This window comes from Podarcis tiliguerta (assembly GCF_965153285.1).
Source record: "Podarcis tiliguerta genome assembly, chromosome: 16".
Classification (NCBI taxonomy): Eukaryota; Metazoa; Chordata; class Lepidosauria; order Squamata; family Lacertidae; genus Podarcis; species Podarcis tiliguerta.
Window position 1 is genome coordinate 35,999,911 of NC_139549.1, and position 23,943 is coordinate 36,023,853.

The 23,943-nt window shown below is 46.9% G+C and overlaps 1 protein-coding gene across 18 annotated transcripts in view; it reads left to right on the forward strand.

Moving 5' to 3' along the window:
• The window catches only part of RIMBP2 (RIMS binding protein 2), a 276,487-nt gene that overhangs the window by 209,486 nt on the left and 43,058 nt on the right, over positions 1 to 23,943 (forward strand). For all 18 annotated transcript variants that reach the window (XM_083418105.1, XM_083418106.1, XM_083418107.1 and 15 more), the window contains 4 exons: positions 9,623 to 9,774; positions 17,882 to 17,958; positions 19,945 to 20,054; positions 21,269 to 22,081. In XM_083418105.1, the coding sequence (XP_083274231.1) occupies positions 9,623 to 9,774; positions 17,882 to 17,958; positions 19,945 to 20,054; positions 21,269 to 22,081 (1,152 nt within the window). The remainder of the gene's footprint in view (positions 1 to 9,622; positions 9,775 to 17,881; positions 17,959 to 19,944; positions 20,055 to 21,268; positions 22,082 to 23,943) is intronic.

Below are 23,943 nucleotides of genomic sequence, written 5' to 3' on the forward strand. Positions count from 1 at the left end.
AAAAAAAATCAGCAATAAGCCAAAAAAAATTAAAGCATACATCTATTTGCTGGGCTGATTTCTATTGTGGACATGGGACAAATGAGCAAACACCAGCAATTACTGCTTCTCTCTGTATTTTCGTCAGAATTCTTTGACATTCCTGGGTGTTGGAGCAATCTTTTCAAACTTCCAGAACCTGAAAAGCTGAATTATGGACTGTTGCCATGTGTACACACTTTGGGTTCAGAGCTGGGACATGGGAAATGTAAAAACAAAAAGCTTTGTCAGGTTGCATTAAATTCTACAAGCCAAATCCACTTTGAAAAGTCACAGAAGTCTTCCAGCTGCAGCCAATTGGGAATCTGTTCTGGGTAAAAAGATAGCAATCTTCTTGGCACAGCCAATCAGTAAGATATTCTGTTCATCAGATATCAAGGACAGTTTAATGCGCTCTCCTGGGCGTTCAGAATAGTCCATAATTGATCAATCAATAGCAGTATGAATTACTTTGTGCAAATGTTCTTTAAGTGCTGCTGGCTAATTTGTGCCCTGAGACCTTTAAATTGAGGAGTCTGCCACACTGCAATGTTTTCTGTTAGTGAATACTTTTGCTTTGCGTGGGGCTCTTGCCTGGGCCTTGTTTAGGAGGTGGCTGAATACCAGCTTCTGGGAATTACAACTGAGGAGGGCACTGTTGCACTCACGTCCTGCTTCCAAGTTTACCAGAAGCATTGGGATCCTCAACGTAAGAGCAGGGGGCGGGACTAGTTGGGCCTTTCTAGTCCAGGAGAGCCTTGTGTTCTTAGGGCCATTCCATACAAGGCTAAATTTGCCGTTGAGCACCCCATCTCCCCAACCCACACACCCCACCATCCATACTTCATACCCTCCTTGTTTTCACCTCACTGGAATGTGCCCTTGAATTCTGACAATGCCTCTTGCTTGCCTGGATGGACAGACATGTTTGAGTATTAAAAAAAATATGGTTGGTGTACAAATTATTAGAATATTCCCTTCCACCTTAAGGGACAGGCATGATTGTTGTGTGTCACATGCCTGTTTACACTCCAGCACAGCTTGCTGGGAACTTCCGTTTGTGTATAGCTTTCACTTTTAGCATTCTTGCTTTGGACACGAAGGGGATCAGACATGTTTTCCTTTTGTCCTGATGTATGCTGAACAAACTGCTTGTAAATATGCTCACACAACCTCTTCTGCCACTTCTGTTTGCGCGTTATCTCTGCTGAGTTGCCTCAGCTTCTGAAGCTGTTGGTTGCAGATGCTGCAACAAGGACTGGAGATTGACCTGCACACTGGCCGGTGAGCTGGAGCTAGCTGGGGGCCTGCCAATTGCCCCCGTTTCCTTGGTTGTACGCCAACACAAATGTCTTTGCTCCACTCACTTTTGCTGTGGGTTCTCTGCCCATCACCAGTAGCATATGGGCCTCAGAAGGTTGCCCACAAGGGAATGATGTGTTTCCCAGGGGTCATGAAGGTTCTTCAGCCCTGGTCTAGATGAATACGCTCAGGCCACTGGGATGATTTCATCTGGGAAGGAATGGTGCTCACAGTTTAGAGTGCCTCAGAATAATTAAAGCCAATTGCAGAGGATGAGTCATGGTGTCAGCCTCTGAAAGCCAGCTGTTTATGTGCTTCAAGATGCTTTCTGGGGTTCAGAACAGAATCTGGGGAACTTGGGCTGACTAGCAGATTTCCTGCAGATCCCTTGCAGAAATTGAATCAGTGGTACGCTTAAGTAATTATTATTATTTATTAAATTTGTATACCACTCTTCATCTTTAGATCTCAGGGCAGTTCACAACATAAAAAACACAAAATACAGTGGTACCTCTGGTTACAAACTTAATTCATTCTGGAAGTCCGTTCTTAACCTGAAACCATTCTTAACCTGAGGTACCACTTTATCTAATGGGGTCTCCTGCTGCCGCCTGCTCATCCTGAGGTAAAGTTCTTAACCCAAGGTACTACTTCCAGGTTAGCGGAGTCTGCAACCCGAAGTGTTCGTAACCCAAGGTGTTTGTAACCCGAGGTACCACTGTACATAATAAAAACAAAAACAAACCAATAACCCTCCAGTCATCTCATGGAGGAGGCACTGAGACAATGATCGCAGGGTCTGGCTCGGTTCATATGGAACCCTCTTTAAGATAGCAATGTGTCTTCTTTTACTTAATTCAAAATGTAGCTAACCAGGTTCTTGTGAATAGGGCCCTGGAAGCCTGCCTTGAGAGCACCTCTGGGCCAAGCACCCACGAACATGTGTTTGGAAAGGGTGATAATAATAATAATAATAATAAATTTTATTTATATCCCGCCCTCCCCAGCCGAAGCCGGGCTCAGGGCGGCTAAAAACAGTAAAACAGCACAAACAACACTTTAAAATCATTCATTATAAAATTAATTAATTCAAGCCACTGGCAACCATTGGGCCAGAGCTCTGCGAAGATTGCCAATGGAGGGAGTCAGGCTGTGCCCTGGCCAAAGGCCTGGTGGAACAGTTCTGTCTTGCAGGCCCTGCGGAAAGATGTTAAGTCCCGCAGGGCCCTGGTCTCTTGTGACAGAGTGTTCCACCAGATCGGAGCCACGGCCGAAAAAGCCCTGGCACTAGTTGAGGCCAGCCTAACTTCTCTGTGGCCTGGGACCTTCAAGATGTTTTTATTTGAAGACCGTAAGTTTCTCTGTGGGGCATACCAGGAGAGGCGGTCCCGTAGGTACGAGGGTCCTAGGCCGTATAGGGCTTTAAAGGTTAAAACCAGCACCTTAAACCTGATCCTGTACTCCACCGGGAGCCAGTGCAGCTGGTATAGCACCGGGTGAATGTGATCTCGCAGCGAAGACCCCGTAAGGAGTCTCGCTGCAGCATTCTGCACCCGCTGGAGTTTCTGGATCAGTCTCAAGGGCAGCCCCACGTAGAGCGAGTTACAATAATCCAGTCTGGAGGTGACCGTCGCGTGGATCACAGTGGCTAGGTCAGGGCGAGAGAGGTAAGGAGCCAACTGCTTAGCTTGGCGGAGATGGAAAAATGCCGCCTTTGTTGTAGCTGCAATCTGCGCCTCCATTGAAAGGGAGGTGTCGAAGATTACACCCAAACTCTTAACGGACGGTGCTGGCACTAATTGCACCCCCGCAAGAGATGGGAGTTGCCCCCTCAATCCCATATCGTCCCGTCCCAGCCACAGGACCTCTGTCTTCGAAGGATTTAACTTCAACCGGCTCCCACGTAGCCATCCAGCCACAGCTTCCAGACATCTGGTCAGTGTGTCTGGGGCCGAGTCAGGATGGCCATCCATCAACAGATAGAGTTGGGTGTCATCAGCATACTGATGGCAACCCAGCCCAAAACTCCGGACAAGCTGGGCGAGGGGGCGCATAAAGATGTTGAAAAGCATCGGGGAGAGTATCGCACCCTGAGGTACTCCACACACCAAGGAGTGGCGCGATGACAATTCCCCCCTAAGCGCCACCCTCTGTCCCCGACCAGAGAGAAACGAGCGCAGCCATTGAAGGGCTGTGCCCTGAATCCCCACGTCGGCAAGGCGGTGGTCCAGAAGTTCGTGATCGACCATGTCAAAAGCTGCTGACAGATCTAGAAGAATCAGCAGCCCCGACCCACCTCGATCCAGCTGTCTACGAAGATCATCTGTTAGGGCAACCAGAGCCGTCTCGGTCCCATGACCAGCACGGAAGCCGGACTGGAATGGGTCGAGAGCCGATGTTTCATCCAGAAACCCACCAAGCTGTTCAGCAACCGCTCTCTCAATCACCTTACCCAGGAACGGAAGATTCGAAACTGGGCGGTAATTGGATAGATCTAAAGGATCTAATGATGTTTTCTTTAAGAGCGGGCGCACCACTGCCTCCTTCAATTCTCCTGGGAATGTCCCCGTGCCAAGGGACAAATTGATGATATCCCCCAGGAGGGCCCGCACCTCATCTGGACACGCTCTAATCAGCCAAGACGGGCACGGGTCGAGAGGACAGGTGGTGGGCTTTCCAGCTCGGAGGAGTCTGTCCACATCGGCTGGGGATATCCGGTTGAAGTGGTCCAATACTGGACCCGAGGACAGTCGAGGGGCCTCCAGTTCCTTTATTGTATCCAAATTGGCAGGGAGGTCATGGCGGAGCAACAAGACCTTCTCCGCAAAAAAGCTCGCAAATGCCTCACAGCTATGTGTCAAATTGTTATTTAAATTTGGCTGTCCCTCAAGGGACGTTAAAGACCTGATTATCCTAAATAATTGCGCCGGGCGAGAGCTAGCGGATGCAATGGAGGCCGAGAAGTAAGACTTCTTAGCAGCCTTCACCGCCATCTCGTAGGTTTTCATAAAAGCCCTATAAGATGTTCTTGAGGCTCCGTCACGGGCACCCCGCCATACTCGCTCTAGCCGTCTGAGGTCCCGCTTCATTTTCCGGAGCTCCTCGGTAAACCAGGGAGCCCGGTTTCTGCGGGGTCGCAGAGGGCGCTTAGGTGCGATCTCATCGATGGCTGCCAGGAGCTGGATATTCCAGCCCTCAACAAGCTCAGTCAATGAGTCGCCAGGGGGAGCAAGGTCCCGCAAGGCTTGGCGGAATCTATCAGGGTCCATCAGCCTCTGCGGGCGAGCCCAAATTGGCTCGCCACCTAAGCAGGGTGGGGGTGGAAAGTCAATCCTGGCTTTCAGAGCGTAGTGATCAGACCATGGTACCTTCATCGAAGGAGACATGATCACATCTATACCTACGCCAAAGATCAAATCCAGCGTGTGACCTGCTTGATGTGTGGGGCCCGAAACAAACTGGGAGAGCCCTAGTGTCGCCATGGAAGACACCAGGTCCAGAGCCTGTGAGGAGGGAGTGGCATCAGCATGGGTGTTGAAGTCCCCCAATACCAATAGGTTAGGGAACTCCAAGGCCCAGCCGGCCACCGCCTCCAATAGGCCTGACAGGGTGGCTGCTGGTGCGCTAGGTGGCCGGTACACCAGCCAGACAGCCAAGCTCTCCTCGGAGCCCCACACTAGGCCAACACATTCAATGCCGGGGATCGATGGCGATGGTAGAGCCCTGAAAGGACAATCTTCCCGGATTAATAATGCCACCCCTCCCCCCCGGCCCACAGTCCGCGACTGGTGGAGGACAGAGAAACCCGGGGGCGCCATCTCTCGCAAGGTAACTGTTGCCCCTTCGCACACCCAGGTCTCCGTCACACAAGCCAGGTCGACCCCCTGCGAGATAAAGAAATCTCGCAGGGTGGCGGTTTTGTTGCCTATAGACCTGGCATTGCACAACACCAGTGACGGAGGTGAGTAATCCTTGCTCACCCTACCCTCGTCCCTCGGGATGAGGCGCAGATTGGAAGGGGTACGAGCATATCCATATCTCGATCCCCTTCGCCTATAATATCTGCCCCCACCGCCATACCTCCCTCGCCCCTCCACGGTAGGAATCCCAAGCCTCATAGTGGCCTCCATTGATGGCAATTAATGTTATTCTTCCGCAGCCTAACACAATAAAACCTTAAAACAATAAGTACAAAAAACAAAAAAACAAAAAACAGCCCAGAAACAATAAAACAATACAAATAAAAACTGCCAAAATTACAGATTCGTCAAAACTAACCAATTCCCAAGCCCACCCAAACATCCATCCCACCCCCATATATAAAAAATCTAAAGGGAAAGGGAGATTTAAAAACATGTTAAAAAGAACTCTGGACCCCTCCGGGTCCTCCTGGGCAGTAGCAGCATCAGAGGCAACAACTGTCCTTGTGAGGCCCCACCCTGGGCCAGATAGTAGGTGGCAGGAACAGTCCTTGTGAGGCCCGTCAGGCCCCGCCCTAGGCCAGGTGGTAAGTGGCAGAAAGGAGCAGGGCCCTCAGGCACTCACTCAGGGAAGTCCTCCTGGGCAGCATGCAGCAAGCAGCAAGCAGTCCTTGGGAGGCTTCAGGCCCCGCCCCAGGCCAGATGGTAGGTGGCAAAAGCAGGGCCCACAACACTCACTCAGGAGAGTCCTCCTGGGCAGCAGGCAGCAAGCAGCAAGCAGTCCTTATGAGGCTTCAGGCCCCGCCCCAGGCCAGATGGTAGGTGGCAAAAGCAGGGCCCACAAGCACTCACTCAGGAGAGTCCTCCTGGGCAGCAGGCAGCAAGCAGCAAGCAGTCCTTGTGAGGCTTCAGGCCCCGCCCCAGGCCAGATGGTAGGTGGCAAAAGCAGGGCCCACAAGCACTCACTCAGGAGAGTCCTCCTGGGCAGCAGGCAGCAAGCAGTCCTTGTGAGGCTTCAGGCCCCGCCCCAGGCCAGATGGTAGGTGGCAAGAGCAGGGCCCACAGCACTCACTCAGGAGAGTCCTCCTGGGCAGCACCCATATTTGTGTACAAGCAGGAGGGGGAAAGGGCATTTGCTTCTCTAACCAAAGTGTTGGGACTCCATAGGGCTTTTTGACAAGGTGGTCGTACCCCGTCAGGTGCGGAATTAGCTCCTTGACTTTTTGACAAAATCTATAAATGCTGCAGCACGTTGTGTCTGCAAAACGGCCATTTTGAAGAAGCAGGGTTCTTTTTTTGAGGGGGGGGGGAGGGAGAGACGTGCCGTACTCTGTTTGCCTCTGCTCTACACTGTAGTTCCCTGGGAGCTGCAAATATGGAAGCAGAAAATAGCAAATGGAGCCTAATTATATCAGCAGTAGCAGCAGCTGTAGCAAAGCCACAGCGGCCAATTTAGGACGGTGCTGACATCCTCAAATATCCTCTCTGAACCTCTCTGCCTCCCTCCCCCTTCCTTTTAATTAAAATAGTCTACAGTCTACTTTTCAAAGCCTGGATCTGTGCATATGGTTCAGGGTGAAAATTTATATCTGACTCATCCAGGTCTCTGACTCGAAATCAGCTCACAAAATGAGTTTGCTGTTGCCTGCTCTTTTCTGCTCTCTGGTGTGCTTGCAAGAGCCCCTTACACCTTCCATTTCTTCCCTAGCCCAGACTATATGTTGTGGGGCTTCATAGCCCTACTAATTGCAGATAGACAATACAATGCTTCCTGTCATGCCCTTTGCTGTAAAACAGTTGCCTGGAGGTGGTGATGCCATCGTGCAATGTGTTGCTGCAAACTGCAAACTTAGGACCAATCTGAAGAGTCCTTCTTGTGGTATAGCCCTTTCCAGCCAGAAAGTACCAGGTTTAGCGTCCAAATATATAGAGAGCTAATCCTGGCTTTCCTGAGTATACCTGTGAGATACACATGTTTGTGGCTCATTCTTACATTACTCCTTCCCCCCATTGTTTGGCCATGCTTTAAATATCTCCAGGTGCCTGCAAAAGACCCATTTATTGAGCATTCATCCTGATTTTCTTGCATAAAGCTTCCATGGGAATTAAATGATGCCTGCTTTTTATTGAGCATTCTTTCTGATTGTTTGCAAGGCAGTTATGCCAGAATGAGTGTCCTGATTTGATTGTGGAGTGATTATGCATTTCCATGAATCAATCATATATCCAATACCTTCTTTGTGCATTTCCCCATCACTTTCCTAACAGCAAAAAGTGGATTTGTTGGGTTCACACCCACACCATACATTTAAATCACATTCAACACACATTTAAAACACTAGGCATCTCCCAGGGAATCCTGGGAACTGTAATTTAGCCATCACAGGACACAGTTTCTGGCACACTTGGCACACTACCACTCCCAGGATTGTTTAGGGGGAGACATGAGCTTTAAATGCATGGTATAGATTTGTGACAGAGAGCTTTGATCCACTAAATTGCACTCTCCTAAATTTGAATGTGTGGAGAGGCTTATTATGACCATTATTTTCATGTGGTAAGCAGTTAATTTGCCGGAGTTCACCACCTAGTCCTGACAATTACATGCCCAGTTCAGCGCTAAGCTTTCCCTGGCACACAATGTGTGAAATGGTCCAAAATGTGAGCAAGTTAAAATGAGACAGATACACTAACCCTCTGCAAGTTATCTCTCCACCCCCCACCCCCGCTTAAGATTCACAAACATTTCATTCTTGCCCGCTGAAGTTTGAGCCATCAGCCTCTGTGCGACTCTATGCAGAGATGGCATCTGGTTCTGGAGGGCTCCCTGCGGTCTGGACTCTTTAGCCCTGTGGAGTGCCCTCCATTTTGCCTACGGTAGAAGCGATTTCTTAGGGCATGTATAAAACAAAATGGCTGTGTTTCAGAGACACTCAAGTCTATCTTAGCACCATGCAGATACTGTGAGTAGACTGCAGCTATGTCATAGAGACATAGACTATTAATTTCTGGGAGAAGATTAAAATAGTAATAAGGTCTGTGCCAAATGCTGTTTGGACAGCTCTTGGGATGAAAGTTGTGCTTTTTGGAAATGCCCTCAAAACAACAATCCCAAACATACCCCCCCATTTTGTTTGTGACTGTCTTTGTTACCCCTTTAGAGCCATTTCTTCTCTTTCTCCTTCTCCACACATTCCCAGCCAATTAGGGATCACACGGTGAATGTGATAACATAAGGTCATCCAAGGGTCGTCAATGTTGTTGACTCTCCAGATGTTATTTGGACTCCACCTGTTGGAGGGTTGTGAAAGGGGTTGCCATACAGGGGTCAACAGTGGAGGGCCGGTCCACTGTCCCTCAGACCTTGTTGGGGGCCAGACTATATTGGGGGGGGGGGAATGAACGAATTCCTATGCCCCACAAATAACCCAGAGATGCCTTTTAAATAAAAGGGCACATTCTAATCATGTAAAAACACGCTGATTCCTAGACCATCCATGGGCCAGATTTAGAAGCTGATTGGGCCAAATCCGACCCCCTGGCCTTAGTTTTCCTACCCATGCCATAGGACAGTAACAAGGAGAATTGGCCTTTGCAATTGGCCTTCCTCCTCAAATCATCCTAAACAGCTGCTCTCCTGTTCGACATTCAGCACCTTTGCTGTTGGACAGCTCCCCTATCTTGTTCAGAAGGCCAGAAACAGCACATTGCAGCCTTAAGAATCCCCATTTGGGATGTTCCTTGAGCTCCATGTGGGAAGCAACTGGTGTACAGGATTTGGGGGAGGAAGATGGGATTTGAAACCAACTCAATACCATGTAGCCAACATGATGAGCTAATTGATACCTTTTGGGGAAAAGTTAGCTCCCTCCAAAGCTCTCTCTTTAAAAAAATAAATACTCATAATTGGTGATTGATTTCTAAGTCAAGCTGAGGGGAGTTCACTCATCACTAATCTTCATATGTTCAAGCTACCACTCTCTTGATACACCTTTCTGGACTCTGGGTTGGTTCTAGGGGTACAGCTGGTCCTCTTCGGAGCCCACGGACTTCCTGTTGCCAATGTTAGTGTATGGATATGCTTAGGAAGGAGGGAAAATTGTCTCCCATCACTGGTTGTGTAATGGGAACTGTCCCAAAGATGTGATTGGATGTTCATGCAGCATCATCATAAGACTAAGTAACATAGGCAGCTGTCAGAGGTAAGCCAAGAGAGTCCTGTCCACCCCTGTAATCTAAAATCAGTAGCTAAAGGGGCTGGAACATAAGGTAATGGAACTGCGGTCCCCCATAATAAAAATAATAATTTGTGTGTTGCTGCAAGATCGCCACTATATCTGCTAGTTTCCTGAGATGTTACTACCTTTCTCGTTTTCACACAGGTCATGAAAGCTCCTCAGGAGGCCATTGTGTGATCTCAGAGTTCATACGACCCCTACAACTATCCGGTGACAAACCAGAGCAATTGTCCATCAAGCCAACTTTCCTGTCCCGGTCACGATCTGGCAGCCCAAGATGCAGGTTTGAATCAGACGTAAGTTGAAAATGGCTTTGGACAAACCTGTCTCTTCTTCAACTGTTGGGACTAGTTTTTTGTTAAGAAGGGCTGGTGATATAGATCAGGCTTAAGGAACCTCTGGCTCTCCAGAGGTTTCTTAACACACACACAAACACACACACACACGCATTCAGTTTTCAAAAATTTAGACTTCCCCCCTTTTGGTGGTTTCTTGTCTTATTTGAATTGTTAACACTGCATTTCCCACCATACTCCATTTTTTAGTTATTCTAGAATTTGTCTTGTTAATAATTTTAATTGCTTGATTTAAGTTAGCCCTACTAATGCATTTACTTGCATCCCATAATTTTTTAGATATTCTACAAATGTTCCCCACTCTTTAATCATTTCCCTCCCTCTTGATTTCTTACTGCACCTGTTAATTCTGCCATTTTGTCATAATCCAACAGTTTTATCAGCCACTCTTCCTTGGTTGATACAGCATCCTCTTTCCACCTCTGGGCAAATACCATTCTGGCTGCAGTTGTGGCATACATAAACAAATGTTCAGGTCCTTCAGAATCTCTGTATTCTGCCTTTGGTCATGCTTGTTGGGGCTAAGGGGAGTTTAGGAACATCGGGAGGGCCCAAGGTTCTCCATACATGATGTAGGTAACATGACTGTGTGCACCAGTCCCAAAGAAAATGGTCGAGTTTGCACGTTGAGTACAAACAAAAGTCAGAATGTTTTATTATATTTTTAACATTTTGTTGGAAGCTGCCTAGAGTGGCTGGGGAAACCCAGCCAGATGGGTGGGGTATAAATTCATTATTATTATTATTATTATTATTATTATTATTATTATTATAAAAATTGAAGCACCCTGGAAATGGCAGACTTCCTCCTCTCCTCACACCCCTGCTCCCTTATCCTCTTATGTCCCTCCAGTCCTTTTGAGATGAGCCAAAATTCCCTATTTTGTCTGACCCAGTGAACTATGGTTTTGCACTTGCCCTGCAAACTAGGCTCACAACCTAGGATCAAACCCCGATTTCCAGGGCAAGCAGAATCCATTATTTGCTGGTTCTGGTGAAATGGCAAACAATGGTTCACCTCAGGCATGGATCAAAGGGGTGTTTGATAATGGTGGGCAGGGGAGGGCCGGGAGCGCTGATTCTCATTGCTCACTCAAGAAACACAAAACTTTGGTCAGTTGCTATGTCTGAACACTCAGGTGTTACCTGAGCGGTTACTCCTGTAATGATTCTAGACCTCTTCCTGTTTTAATTGCTGGATAACCAGACATATATAATGTAGAGGGAGCCTTGCTTCAATGGAGACAGCCAAGAAGAGGGTACACACAGCTCTGTTGGTTTTTTAAATAATGATGTCAGCAGTGGTGCTAGAGGGAAAACACACTCTGAATAAGATATAAGAAAATGATATTGAAATGTCAGGACATGCTTATGGGGGTAAGTTTACACTGTGCTTTTCTTTTTTTTCTACCCATCCCAACATTTTAAAAGAAACGCTCTTGTATGTGTTTATGCACATATGCATTCATCTTTCACTTTACTTTGTATGGTACTTGATACTTGAATTAACAACACGCACCCCACTTACATCAGGAATCAGCTCCACTCCCAAGTGGAGCCAATCCCAGTAGTGTTTGCATTTTGAACCAAATGTAAAAGGTGTCAAACACAAGCCCCTCTTGCAGAGTGCAGCTTAAGACTTCAGATTGTTCCTTTGCAGACACATCAAGTTGGACAGTTTGACATTAATGGGGCAAAAGTGTGTATACCTTCTATACACACTTACCTCAGAGTAAATCTCATTGAACTGTAGGACTTTCTTCTGAGCAGAAAGGAATAGGATTGTACTGTTTGTGCGTTGCAAAACAGGTTGGATCAGAGTACGCTGCAAGCCAGCGGGGGAATGTGTTTGTGTGTATTTTAAGCAGCTATCGCTCTATCTTACTCCCACCACTCTGAAAATAGGACACTGGCACAGAGACCCAGGTTGGCTTTTCTATTATGCTTTACTTCGCTTGCCCTTTTTTCAAACATGAATTGCTCATTGTTTGCCTTTTGTATTGGTAATTACGGAGTGCGTGTGTACCCCACGTGGGGATTTTGGCTCGCGATACGTTCAGCGGTGCCGTATCCCCGAGAAAGGCAGAGAGCTATATTATGTTGAAAATGCTTCAGGAGAACTCGGGCTTTGAAAAGTCAAACCAACAAAGAGGTTCTTGACATGGGCAATTTTCAGAAATTGCAAGCAGGCCTCGGCCATTCCACAAAGACACCATCCATTTACCGTCTTGGTGATTGATAACAAGGAGGGGGAAGCAATCTCCCAAAGCAATTATTATGGGCTTGGTTATGAGTTCTATTGCGTACCAACAGAGTGGAGAGAAGGGCTGTGTTATTTTCTCCACGGGCTACCAGGGCATGAGTGGGAAGAAAGTGATGGGCAAAACATTTTTGGGTTGTTTGCGTTTTTCTGTGAGGAGGTGGGTGGATTGAGAGTGGGTGGCCAGGAGCACATAGCCCCCAGGAATCAGATAGGTAGAGTTATTCATGCAGGCTGTTTTGCTGTCCACAGTGGCTTCATGACAGTGCAGAAATTTCGTTGTATGTTTGAGGGCACATCTAGAAAGGGAGCCCATGGGTTCAGCCTGTTGTATCTGCAGTACGAAAGATCAGGTAGCAGGTGGTGCAAGACCCTCCTTTGCCCGAGTCCACAGCCAATGAGAGAAGACGATACTGGGGAAGATGGACAAAAAGTCTGACCTGGTACACCAGCTTCCTGTTGATCTCGTTCTTTGCATGTAGAGGACTCCATCTTTGCTCCCAAAGACCTTCAGTGACATATTATACTGAGTCAGACCCATTGGTCCATCTCAGTGTTGTCTATCCTGACTGGCAGTACCTCTCCATGGTTCCAGGCAGGAGACATTCTCAGCCCTCCCTGGGAGATGTTGGAAATTGGGGGTGGATCTCAGGTAGCAGGGGCTAAAAGAGGATTATTCTTGCAACCTTTGTGAGTCACTGCCAGAATTGACTGGGAATCGGTAATTGGAGAGCCCTGGGAAAAACCCAACCCATTGAACCCTACAGAGAAAGGGCTATAGCTCAGTGGTAGAGCACCAGTATTGCATGCAGAATGTACCAGCTTCAAACTCCAGCATCTTTAGTTGTTATTATTATTATTATCATCATCATCATCATCAATACCCCGCCCATCTGGCTGGGTTTCCCCAGCCACTCTAGGTAGTACTAAGAGAGACTCTGTGTCTGAAATCCTGGAGGACTGCTGGTAGTCAGTGTAGATAGCACTGAACTGGATGAACCAATGGTCTGATGCAGCCTAAGATAGTTTCCTGTGATGTGTGAGTCCTGATTACTGAAAGAAAGATTTCTGAATGTGGAATTGCCCACTCCTTACACAAAGTGAACATCTGGAAAAAGTAATTGCTGGTCATCATAGGAAATAGTGAGATAGATTGGCCACTGGTCTGACTTGGTATAATGCAAGCACTTCAACGGCAATATATCCATTTTCTGCCCTTGGGTTCTGCCATTTTGCCAGACATTGAATGCCTGTTTTCAATATTTATTTCACACACACACACACACACACAGAGAGAGAGAGAGAGAGAGAGAGTCTTAAGTGGTACTTTGTTTTTAATGAGTGTCTTTCACACGGTGTTGAGTGCTATATCTGGGAAGAAATTATATATATATATATATATATATATATTTGCTTTCGTAGATTTTCACGGGTACAGGAATGCAGGTTTTGGTGTCCTCGGGTGTCTTCCCGTGTAAAAGTTGGGGTGTCTAGGCGACGTTTCGACGAGGTCTCACTCGTCATCTTCAGGCTGGTGCTTTCGGCTTCTTGTTACTGGAACAGAGCAGGATCTCAGTGTTTGAGTTCCTATAAATACTGTTGAGGAGGTGTGGTGTATAGCCTCCAATGTTCTGGGCAGAGAGGAGGTTCCCAGGCTGGTGTGCCTTTTCTTCTTTTGTTCCTTAATTACTTGAGGGATATCTTGAGTGATTTCTTGAGTGATTTCCTGAATCCCACTTAGGTGGGTCATTAGGTGTGGATTAGTTGCTAAAGCCTTCGTGTCTTGAACTCTTGAACTTTGTGAAGAGTTTTTCTGAGAAGATGGCTGTACTGCACTTGGTTGTGCTCTGGCTTGGCTTCGTGTATAGGGGCGAGCTGTGGTTTTGTGGCCTGTGCCAGCCAGATCTGTGTAGGGATTGCAGGGGGGTGCAGCATCCGGAGGTGCCACCCTGGTTTGGCTACTGGATGGTGTCTGTAATTTATCTGTGGAGAGGGTCTGGGTTTGGGTCTGGTGTGGTTGATTGGTGATGGCGTTCTGTGTGCCTCTGGATCTGGTGTCAGATTTTGTGGGGAGGGCTAATTTCCAGATGTCTGGCAAGCGGGATGTGTCGTCACGCTTGTTCATGTTGTGAGGGTGTTTCTCTATCTCGATGGCTTCCATGATTATTCTCTTGTGGTGATGTTCCATGTTAAAGAGCAATTTGGAATCTGCAAAATTAATTTCGTGTCCTGTTTCTTTCATGTGTTGGAAAAGAGAGGAAGTTTTTTCTTCTTTTTTGACGGCATTCTTGTGTTCTGCGATCCGTGCATTTATTCGTCTGTTTGTTTGTCCAATGTACGTGGCTGGGCAGACTTTGCAGGGTATTTCATAGACCCCTTGGTTTTCCAACTGAATTTTATCCTTGGGGTTTCTGAGGATATTGGCTATTTTTTGGTTGGTGCAAAAGGCTGTTTTGATATTGTGTTTATGGAGGATTTTGCTAATTTTATCTGTAGTGCCCTTGATATAAGGAAGGAGGGCTATGCCATTGTTTTCTTCTGTGTCTTGGTTTTTGGGGGGTGTTTCTTTTTGGATTAGCTTCGTAACCCTGTTTTGCTGGTATCCATTGGCAATTAACACATTTGAGAGATTCTGTAACTCAGTTGTCAAGTGGTCTTCGTCAGCCAGGCGTTTGGTTCTGGAGATGAGAGTCTTGGCTACGGAGTTTATTTGTGCAGGGTGGTGGTGTGATTGTGCATGTAAGTAGCGGTTGGTGTGTGTTTTTTTCCGGTAGATAGTGTGTCCTAGGGAGCCATCAGGTTTTTTGTAGATTAGGACGTCAAGGAAGGGAAGTTGGTTGTTGGTTTCTATTTCCATAGTGAATTGTATTTTGGGGTGTAGGCTGTTGAGATGTGTGAGGAAGCTATCCAGTTTTTCCTTCCCGTGTGGCCAAATTACAAAGGTGTCGTCAACATATCTGAGCCAAAGTTTGGGTTTGTGTTCTGACTTGTCTAAAGCATTGGTTTCAAAGTGTTCCATGTACAGGTTAGCGATGACCGGTGAGAGGGGTGATCCCATAGGTGCTCCTTCTATCTGTTTGTATCTTTGTCCATTGTGGATGAAGTACGTGTTGGTTAGGCAGTGGTTGGTCAGGTCCAAGATGTATTCGGGGGGATTGTATTTGTTTTGAATGGCTGTCAAGGCTTCATTAATGGGCACTTGTGTGAAGAGAGATACAACATCGAAGCTCACAAGTAGGTCATTGGGTTGTAGGTTTTGCTTCTTTATTGTTTCTATGAACTGGAAGGAGTTTGGAACGTGTGAAGAGATGGATTCTGCATAGGGCTGAAGTTGCTTGGCGAGAAATTTAGCGAGATTTTGTAGAGGTGAGCCTATGGAGCTGACTATTGGTCTGAGTGGTGTTCCTTCTTTGTGTATCTTGGGGAGGCCGTAGAGTTTGGGGCATCTGGATGATTTTTCTCTGGGGATGATTCTTAGCTGGATTTCTTCACTGATAGGAGAGGCTTTTATTTTGGATTTGGTGGTTTTTTCCAGATAGGTGGTGGGATCTGTTTTTATAGGTTGGTAGGTAGGGTCTTGGAGTAGATTTGATAGTTTTGCTTGGTAGTCCGATGTGTTCATCACAACAGTGGCATTACCTTTGTCTGCTGGGAGAATGATTATGTTGTTGTCTTTCCTCAGGTTGGTGAGTGCTTTCTGTTCTTCTTTGTGTAAATTGCTTCTGGGTGGTTTGCTGGAGCAGAGGATGTTGGTGACTTCAAGTCTGATTTTATTGGCTTCATCTGGATTGATTTTGGTTAGGCTAGCTTCGACTCCGCATATGATGTTTTCCGTGGGGATGCGTCTCGGGGCGACTGCAAAGTTGAAACCTTTGGAGAGTACTTTGGTTTCAGTTGAGGTGAGGATCCTGTCTGATATGTTATGTACTGTTTGTTTCATGGGTTGTTGTGGAGGGTGGCTGGGCTTCTGGCGTTTCTCTAGTTTGTGGAGTTTGTTGGTGTGTGTGTCTGTCTTGTGTGAGGTCTCCGTTTCAGCTCTCCAGACGGCTAGTTGTTTGCATTTGTCCCAGAGTGCAGGGTGGATTTTGTTACAGAGTTTGAGGTGAAGAGTGAGTAGATCTTTGTTGGTTTGGTTTAGTAGGTATCTTTTCTTGTGTAGTTCGTTTCTGATTAGAGATAGTTCAGTTCGTTTCAGGATCCTTTCGGTAGCTGGGGTTTTAGAGTGGAATTTAAGTTGGAAGCATGTGGGAATTAAGTTGTTGTCTCGGCAGTTGCGTAGGAACAAGAGATCACATAAGATGGTGGCTCTTCGGATTTCTAGTTTCTCGTAGGTTCTTGTCAGCTGGAAGGTTTCCTCCCCGTAGAGGTGAGATATTTGCTTTCGTAGATTTTCACGGGTACAGGAATGCAGGTTTTGGTGTCCTCGGGTGTCTTCCCGTGTAAAAGTTGGGGTGTCTAGGCGACGTTTCGACGAGGTCTCACTCGTCATCTTCAGGCTGGTGCTTTCGGCTTCTTGTTACTGGAACAGAGCAGGATCTCAGTGTTTGAGTTCCTATAAATACTGTTGAGGAGGTGTGGTGTATAGCCTCCAATGTTCTGGGCAGAGAGGAGGTTCCCAGGCTGGTGTGCCTTTTCTTCTTTTGTTCCTTAATTACTTGAGGGATATCTTGAGTGATTTCTTGAGTGATTTCCTGAATCCCACTTAGGTGGGTCATTAGGTGTGGATTAGTTGCTAAAGCCTTCGTGTCTTGAACTCTTGAACTTTGTGAAGAGTTTTTCTGAGAAGATGGCTGTACTGCACTTGGTTGTGCTCTGGCTTGGCTTCGTGTATAGGGGCGAGCTGTGGTTTTGTGGCCTGTGCCAGCCAGATCTGTGTAGGGATTGCAGGGGGGTGCAGCATCCGGAGGTGCCACCCTGGTTTGGCTACTGGATGGTGTCTGTAATTTATCTGTGGAGAGGGTCTGGGTTTGGGTCTGGTGTGGTTGATTGGTGATGGCGTTCTGTGTGCCTCTGGATCTGGTGTCAGATTTTGTGGGGAGGGCTAATTTCCAGATGTCTGGCAAGCGGGATGTGTCGTCACGCTTGTTCATGTTGTGAGGGTGTTTCTCTATCTCGATGGCTTCCATGATTATTCTCTTGTGGTGATGTTCCATGTTAAAGAGCAATTTGGAATCTGCAAAATTAATTTCGTGTCCTGTTTCTTTCATGTGTTGGAAAAGAGAGGAAGTTTTTTCTTCTTTTTTGACGGCATTCTTGTGTTCTGCGATCCGTGCATTTATTCGTCTGTTTGTTTGTCCAATGTACGTGGCTGGGCAGACTTTGCAGGGTATTTCATAGACCCCTTGGTTTTCCAACTGAATTTTTTATCCTAATGACCCACCTAAGTGGGATTCAGGAAATCACTCAAGAAATCACTCAAGATATCCCTCAAGTAATTAAGGAACAAAAGAAGAAAAGGCACACCAGCCTGGGAACCTCCTCTCTGCCCAGAACATTGGAGGCTATACACCACACCTCCTCAACAGTATTTATAGGAACTCAAACACTGAGATCCTGCTCTGTTCCAGTAACAAGAAGCCGAAAGCACCAGCCTGAAGATGACGAGTGAGACCTCGTCGAAACGTCGCCTAGACACCCCAACTTTTACACGGGAAGACACCCGAGGACACCAAAACCTGCATATATATATATATATATATATATATATAGTGGTCATTTGTACGTTAGGAGATTAAGATATAACCCTGATCCCAGAAGACCAATCACATTTATTACTTCTTATTGTAGATGGATAATGAACGAAATTCTAATACCTCAAAGCAGAGATACTCTGGAAAAGTCCATCTTTGCATCGCTCGATATAGGTAATGTCAACCCACCAAGCAGGCCTGTATGTGAACTGTATTTTTTATTTTTCGCAATTTGAAATGCTTTTTAAAAAACCTGATTTATTAGCAGTCAATGCAAAATACTTCATGTGGCATCCATAAGAGAGTATAGGGGGTCCGCTATAAAGAAGACACATCAACAGGGGTGGAAAACACAAAAATTATTCATTTTGACAGCATCCCTTTAAAAGCTGTTGGTGGGAGCCAGCCATGCTCTCAGATAGTAGCATAAGTGACAAATGGAAACAACTTTTGCATTGGCCTCTAAGTACGCACCTGCATCTCAGTTTTTCTAATGATGCAATATCCCACACCGTTGTATGCCAATATTCTTTCTTTTATCCTCTCCTTTAAGTGGCCTTATTAACCTCAAAGTCTGAGCCCTGCCACAAATCATCAGGAAATGGTAAATTTTTTGGTCTGCCTGAAAGATGTTTCCTGCATTTCAGGCATTGGGGAGAATGAGAGGTGAGCTGGCCATTTTACCTGCTGATTGGCCACTTTCAGGGGCCATGGGCAGAAGTGACAGCATTACTTTCTCTTGCCCACTCAGAGTCCTGCTGCTAAAATAAGTTGCCTTTCACATCTTGGGATTTCCCTTGAACTACAGTGGTACCTCGGGTTACAGACGCTTCAGGTTACAGACTCCTCTAACCCAGAAATAGTACCTGGGGTTAAGAACTTTGCTTCAGGATGAGAACAGAAATTGCGTGGCAGCGGCGCTGTGGCAGCAGGAGGCCCCATTAGCTAAAGTGGTGCTTCAGGTTAAGAACAGTTTCAGGTTAAGAACGGACCTCCAGAACGAATTAAGTTCTTAACCCGAGGTACTGCTGTATACAATTGTAACACCGTTTTTTTAAAATATATCCTGCACATGTGGGAAGTAAGGCAGCCATGCTCCCAATTGTTAGGGCTCCTGAACATTCGTTGTTAGCATAGATGCTAAAAAACTACTCGGCCAGCAGAAATAATGTGGGTTAGCCAGGTCCGAGGAGGTGAATAAGGAAACGCTCAATGAGAGGTGCTGGGAAAGGCTGATTGAGGCAAGGTGGGACCCATTGCAAATTGAGTTCTTACCTTGCTTAGACTTAAGAAACAGACTTCTGCAAGAAACAGAGGCCTACTTTGTGTTCTGGGGTTGGTGCATGGCTGAGTGCTCTTTCTGCAGTCCCCTCCAGTGGTTGCAAACCCTGACATCCTTGTCTGACCCTCCCAAGGGTCCCAGGCACAGGACCTGTCATGGCCTTGATGCCTGAAACTGGCATGTCACTTGCCCAACACTACCCTGCTGTCAGTTGTGCTTAATAGCACCCTGTCCTGCACATGACTCTGTGCCTACGTGAGGGCTGACCAAGGAGGGGCTGGATCACAGAGGCATCCCAGAATAAGATGAAGCTTTCCAATGTTCCAGTAGGACATCTTGCTGCTGTATCTCCGCTTTGGGGATGTGGGAGGTGTGAATTGGGTAATAGTGGGTAGCCTAAGACTCTTAGGGGAAATGTGCAAAAGCAGATGGGGGAGACCAGCCAGAGAGAGGCAAGGGCTCAGGAATGAATCAGCCCACCATCCCTTCTTAAGAGAAATGGTGCTGTGAAAGGGTTTGGGTGCTGTAAACCCAACTGGCCCACTAAGGGCCGGACTTGCTAGCTGTGTGGGGAAGAGTCAGGATATGGCTTTGTGTGAAGTTGGGAGCAAGTGGAAGTTGGCCATAGCTCAGTGGTAGAGCAGCTGCCTTGCGTGCAGAAGGCTGCTGGTTCCATCTCCGGCAATTCCAGGTAGGGCTAAGAGAGACCCCTGGAGAGCCGTTTCCAGACAGTTCTGAGTTAGATGGAGCCATCGTCTGACACAGTTCAGGGTGGCTTCCTATGTAGCAGGAGGGTGAAGGAGCTCTTTGCCCTACCCTGAGATTCTCAACACTGACTGGTTAATTACATGAGCGATGGTCATTGTGCTTCCCTCCAGTTACAACCCATTTGATGGACCAAATGAAAACCCCGAAGCAGAGCTGCCCCTCACAGCAGGAAAATACCTCTATGTGTACGGAGACATGGACGAAGATGGCTTCTATGAAGGTTTGTTGAGATTGGCAATTTATTTATTTATTTTGCTTTTGTTTTTGCACAACAAATTTAGGTGCAGGGGAGCATTCTGGGTTCCACTTGCTCCCCTTGCATTCTGAACCATCTAGGGTGGCCCTATAAGTAGAGCAGTCTCAACTGCTGGAGACATCAGCCCACCAATGCATGGGGAGTTATGGAACTGAACGAGTGGGATGTGGCAGAGAGAGTGGGGTCAGCGAGGGTGCCCTTGTTCTCCCCTCATACAAATTCTAATTGTAACTGAATGGTGGGGGGTGAAGGCTTTTATCAGATGGGGGCAGTGGTGGCTAATTTATTAGGCCAAGGGGCTTGGCCCAACTGAATTCTGTCCGCCCTCAGCCAGCCCCCACTTGCCTGCCTTCTTACCTACAACCAGCCCATGACTGTCAGCATCCTTCTCCTTAGTCTCACTGATGCCCTTGTAAAGCCCAGTAGCAGCAGGAAACAACAGAGCATGCCCTTCTTCACTGCCAGTATTATATAGACATTCGAACTAGGTTTATCCCACCCAACTTATATATGTTTCCTGGGCATTCAGAACAACACATCTCCTTATTACTACAGGGTGAGAGCTCAGAAGTCACATACTCATTCACCAGATTTTGCTCTGCCATGATAGATATTCGTCGAAGAATGGTCTATGCTACAATTCAATCCTAAACTGAAGGCCCATATTGTTAGATCTGCACTTCTGAAGCCCACCCCATATAGCTATAATTTTTTACTCACCCATAATTTTTTACTCACCCATTATCTATGCTTAATTAAGTATTCTATGTATATGTTTAAATCTATGTTTGGTTCTTGCTCCTATTTATTTAATAATTATTAGATTCATACCGTTAACATTTAGATGTTTTGCTTATGCTGGTCTATGACCGTAATAAAGTACTTGAACTTGAGGCTAAAATAAAGCCCAGTAGATAGGAAGGAAGAATTAGTTGGCTCTGCCTATCCTTGGCTCTGGTTCCTTCGACTGTTTGCTTCCTACCAGTCCCGATGGACAGCAGTCACTACTGGCTAAGGCTGGGCTGGGTGAGCACTTCAACAGGGCTAGGGCAGGGATGGTGGTTGAAACTGGCTGCGTTTCTCCTTGGCCCATCTTTAAATGTGAATCCAGATGAATCGTTGTGTCTTTTCTGTGTGTTTGTGCAACCTGCCTTCCACCTTTTTTCTTTCTCCTCTAGGTGAACTCCTAGATGGACAGAGAGGTCTTGTCCCTTCCAACTTTGTGGATTTTGTGCAGGACAATGAATCCCGTTTGTTGAGTGGGGTGGGCAGCGAGCAGGACCAGAATTACATCAACCACACTGGTCACATGTTGGAAGGAGATGGCCTTTTGGAGATAAACCCTCCCAGCCACTTGGAGCCTGGCGTTGTCAATAACAGTGCAGGGACCCTGGATGTGAACATTGATGAAATCGGAGAAGACATTGTGCCTTATCCTAGAAAAATTACCCTTATCAAACAACTAGCCAAAAGTGTTATTGTGGGCTGGGAGCCTCCGGTCGTGCCACCTGGATGGGGAACCATTCATAGCTACAACGTCTTGGTAGACAAAGAAATACGGATGAGTGTGTCCTTGGGGAGCAGAACTAAAGCTCTCATAGAAAAACTTAACATTGCTACCTGCACGTATCGAATATCTATTCAAAGCATAACCAGTAGGGGCAATTCTGACGAGCTCCAGTGCACTTTGTTAGTTGGGAAGGATGTCATTGTGGCTCCTTCTCACCTTAAGGTGGACAACGTCACCCAGATTTCCGCCGAGCTCACCTGGCTCCCGACCAACAGCAATTACAGTCACGTGATTTTCCTCAACGAAGAGGAATTCGATATTGTCAAGGCTGCCAGATACAAGTATCAGTTTTTTAACCTGAAGCCCAACATGGCCTACAAGGTGAAGGTATTGGCCAAGCCTCACCAAATGCCCTGGCAGCTCCCACTGGAGCAACGGGAAAAAAAGGAAGCCTTTGTAGAATTTTCGACATTGCCAGCAGGTTTGACTCTGTGTTGTGTTGTGTGTGTTTTTAGGATATTGCCTGCTGTTGTTTGTTAATTTATGTAGTGCCATTGGTGTACGTGAAAGCTTACAGATTGCAAGAGGGAAGGTTATTTCCTGAAGGATCTGGCATTCTAAACTTTGACACAGAAGATGCCAACGTGGGGTCTTCCAAATGCTGTTGAACTACAAATCCCATCATCCCCAACCAGCATGGTCAAGGACAATGGGATTTGTAGTCCAGGAACATCGGGGTCGGGCACAACATTGACTGCTCCTGGAACATGTCAGGGTTTCAGTTGCACCTACTTAAGGCTTCATTACGGACCCATGACCATTGAACACTGGAAGCAGGGGGTTGTTCTGAAGACTTTGGGGGCAAGATGAGTTTTGGGAAGACTGTCAAAGGAAAGAAGAGAGGTAGCATCACACAGGTGCTCTGGGAGGTGAGGGAGAAAGGGTGTATTACCATGAGTGTACAAGTACCTATCTAGGACGCGGGTGGCGCTGTGGGTTAAACCACAGAGCCTAGGACTTGCCGATCAGAAGGTTGGCAGTTCGAATCCCTGCAATGTTGTTCCCGTTGTTTGGTCCCTGCTCCTGCCAACCTAGCAGTTCGAAAGCACATCAAAGTGCCAGTAGATAAATAGGTACCGCTTCGGCAGGAAGGTAAACAGTGTTTCCATGCGCTGCTCTGGTTCGCCAGAAGTAGCTTAGTCATGCTGGCCACATGACCCGGAAGCTGTACACCAGCTCCCTTGGCCAATAAAGCGAGATGAGCACCACAACCCCAGAGTCGGCCATGACTGGACCTAATGGTCAGGGGTCCCTTTACCTTTACATTTAAAAGTACCTATGACCGCCTGGGCATGTACACCCAAAGAACATGGAATTTGGAACCTCTAACTTAGAGCTGCCGTCTGCCTTACGCTCTGGGAAGGGCTGTAGTTCACTAGTAGTGCATCTGCTCTGTACATAGAAGGTCCTAGATTCAATCTCTAGGTAGGGCTGGGAACATCCCCTACCTGAAACCTGGTGCCAATCAGTTGGAGACAGCACTTATCTAGATGGACCAAAGGACAGATTCAATATGAGGCAGTTTCCTATGTTCCAGTGCCATGGGGAAGGATCAGTGAGCCAGCAAGACAAGTAGCCAAGATTTCGGGAACTTGAACGCATAGTTTATTGCAGAAATGGGATAAGTACATGCGCCACATTTAGATTGCACCACCAGTTATCCAGACAAGCAAATGGACACAATCCAGCCAGGTGAAAACACCTGGGGTGCAAAGCAAGGCCAGGGATGGATGTGACCTGGGGAGAACCCTGTGGGCCAAATAGAGAGGCCGGGGGGGCCATATCTGGTTCCTGGGCCTAAAATGCCCCACTCCTGGTCTAGATGGAGACATCCATGTTTCCCAAACAGGGTCAGCAGTACTTTTGAAGCTAAAAAAAATAAATAGTGGTCTTCTCAGATCGTAAAGTTCTGGATGCAGGTGTCTTAAATGGCACACCTTAAGAGTTTGAGCTCAGCAAGGCTTCCACGTATAAAAGGGTCTTCAACCCTGTAGATCTGGCTTTGGGGAGGGCTTCATTCCCCAAAATGACACACGCCCTGTTTCCCAAGGGAAAGCTAAGCAGGATTCCTGGTATTACAGAGACCTGCTAGTACTTTTTCTCAACCCATAAGGATTTTGGTGCCTGGGAATAACAATTCAGAGATGTTCGGGGCTGTTGTAGGACTGCCGGCACTGTGAATTGATTGTTACGGTGGAGGGGGCGGCCCTTTCCCTCCGAAAGCTTTTTAGCTTGTTCAGTTTAGCCAGGATGTTGCCAAATATGTGGCAGAACTCATGAAAT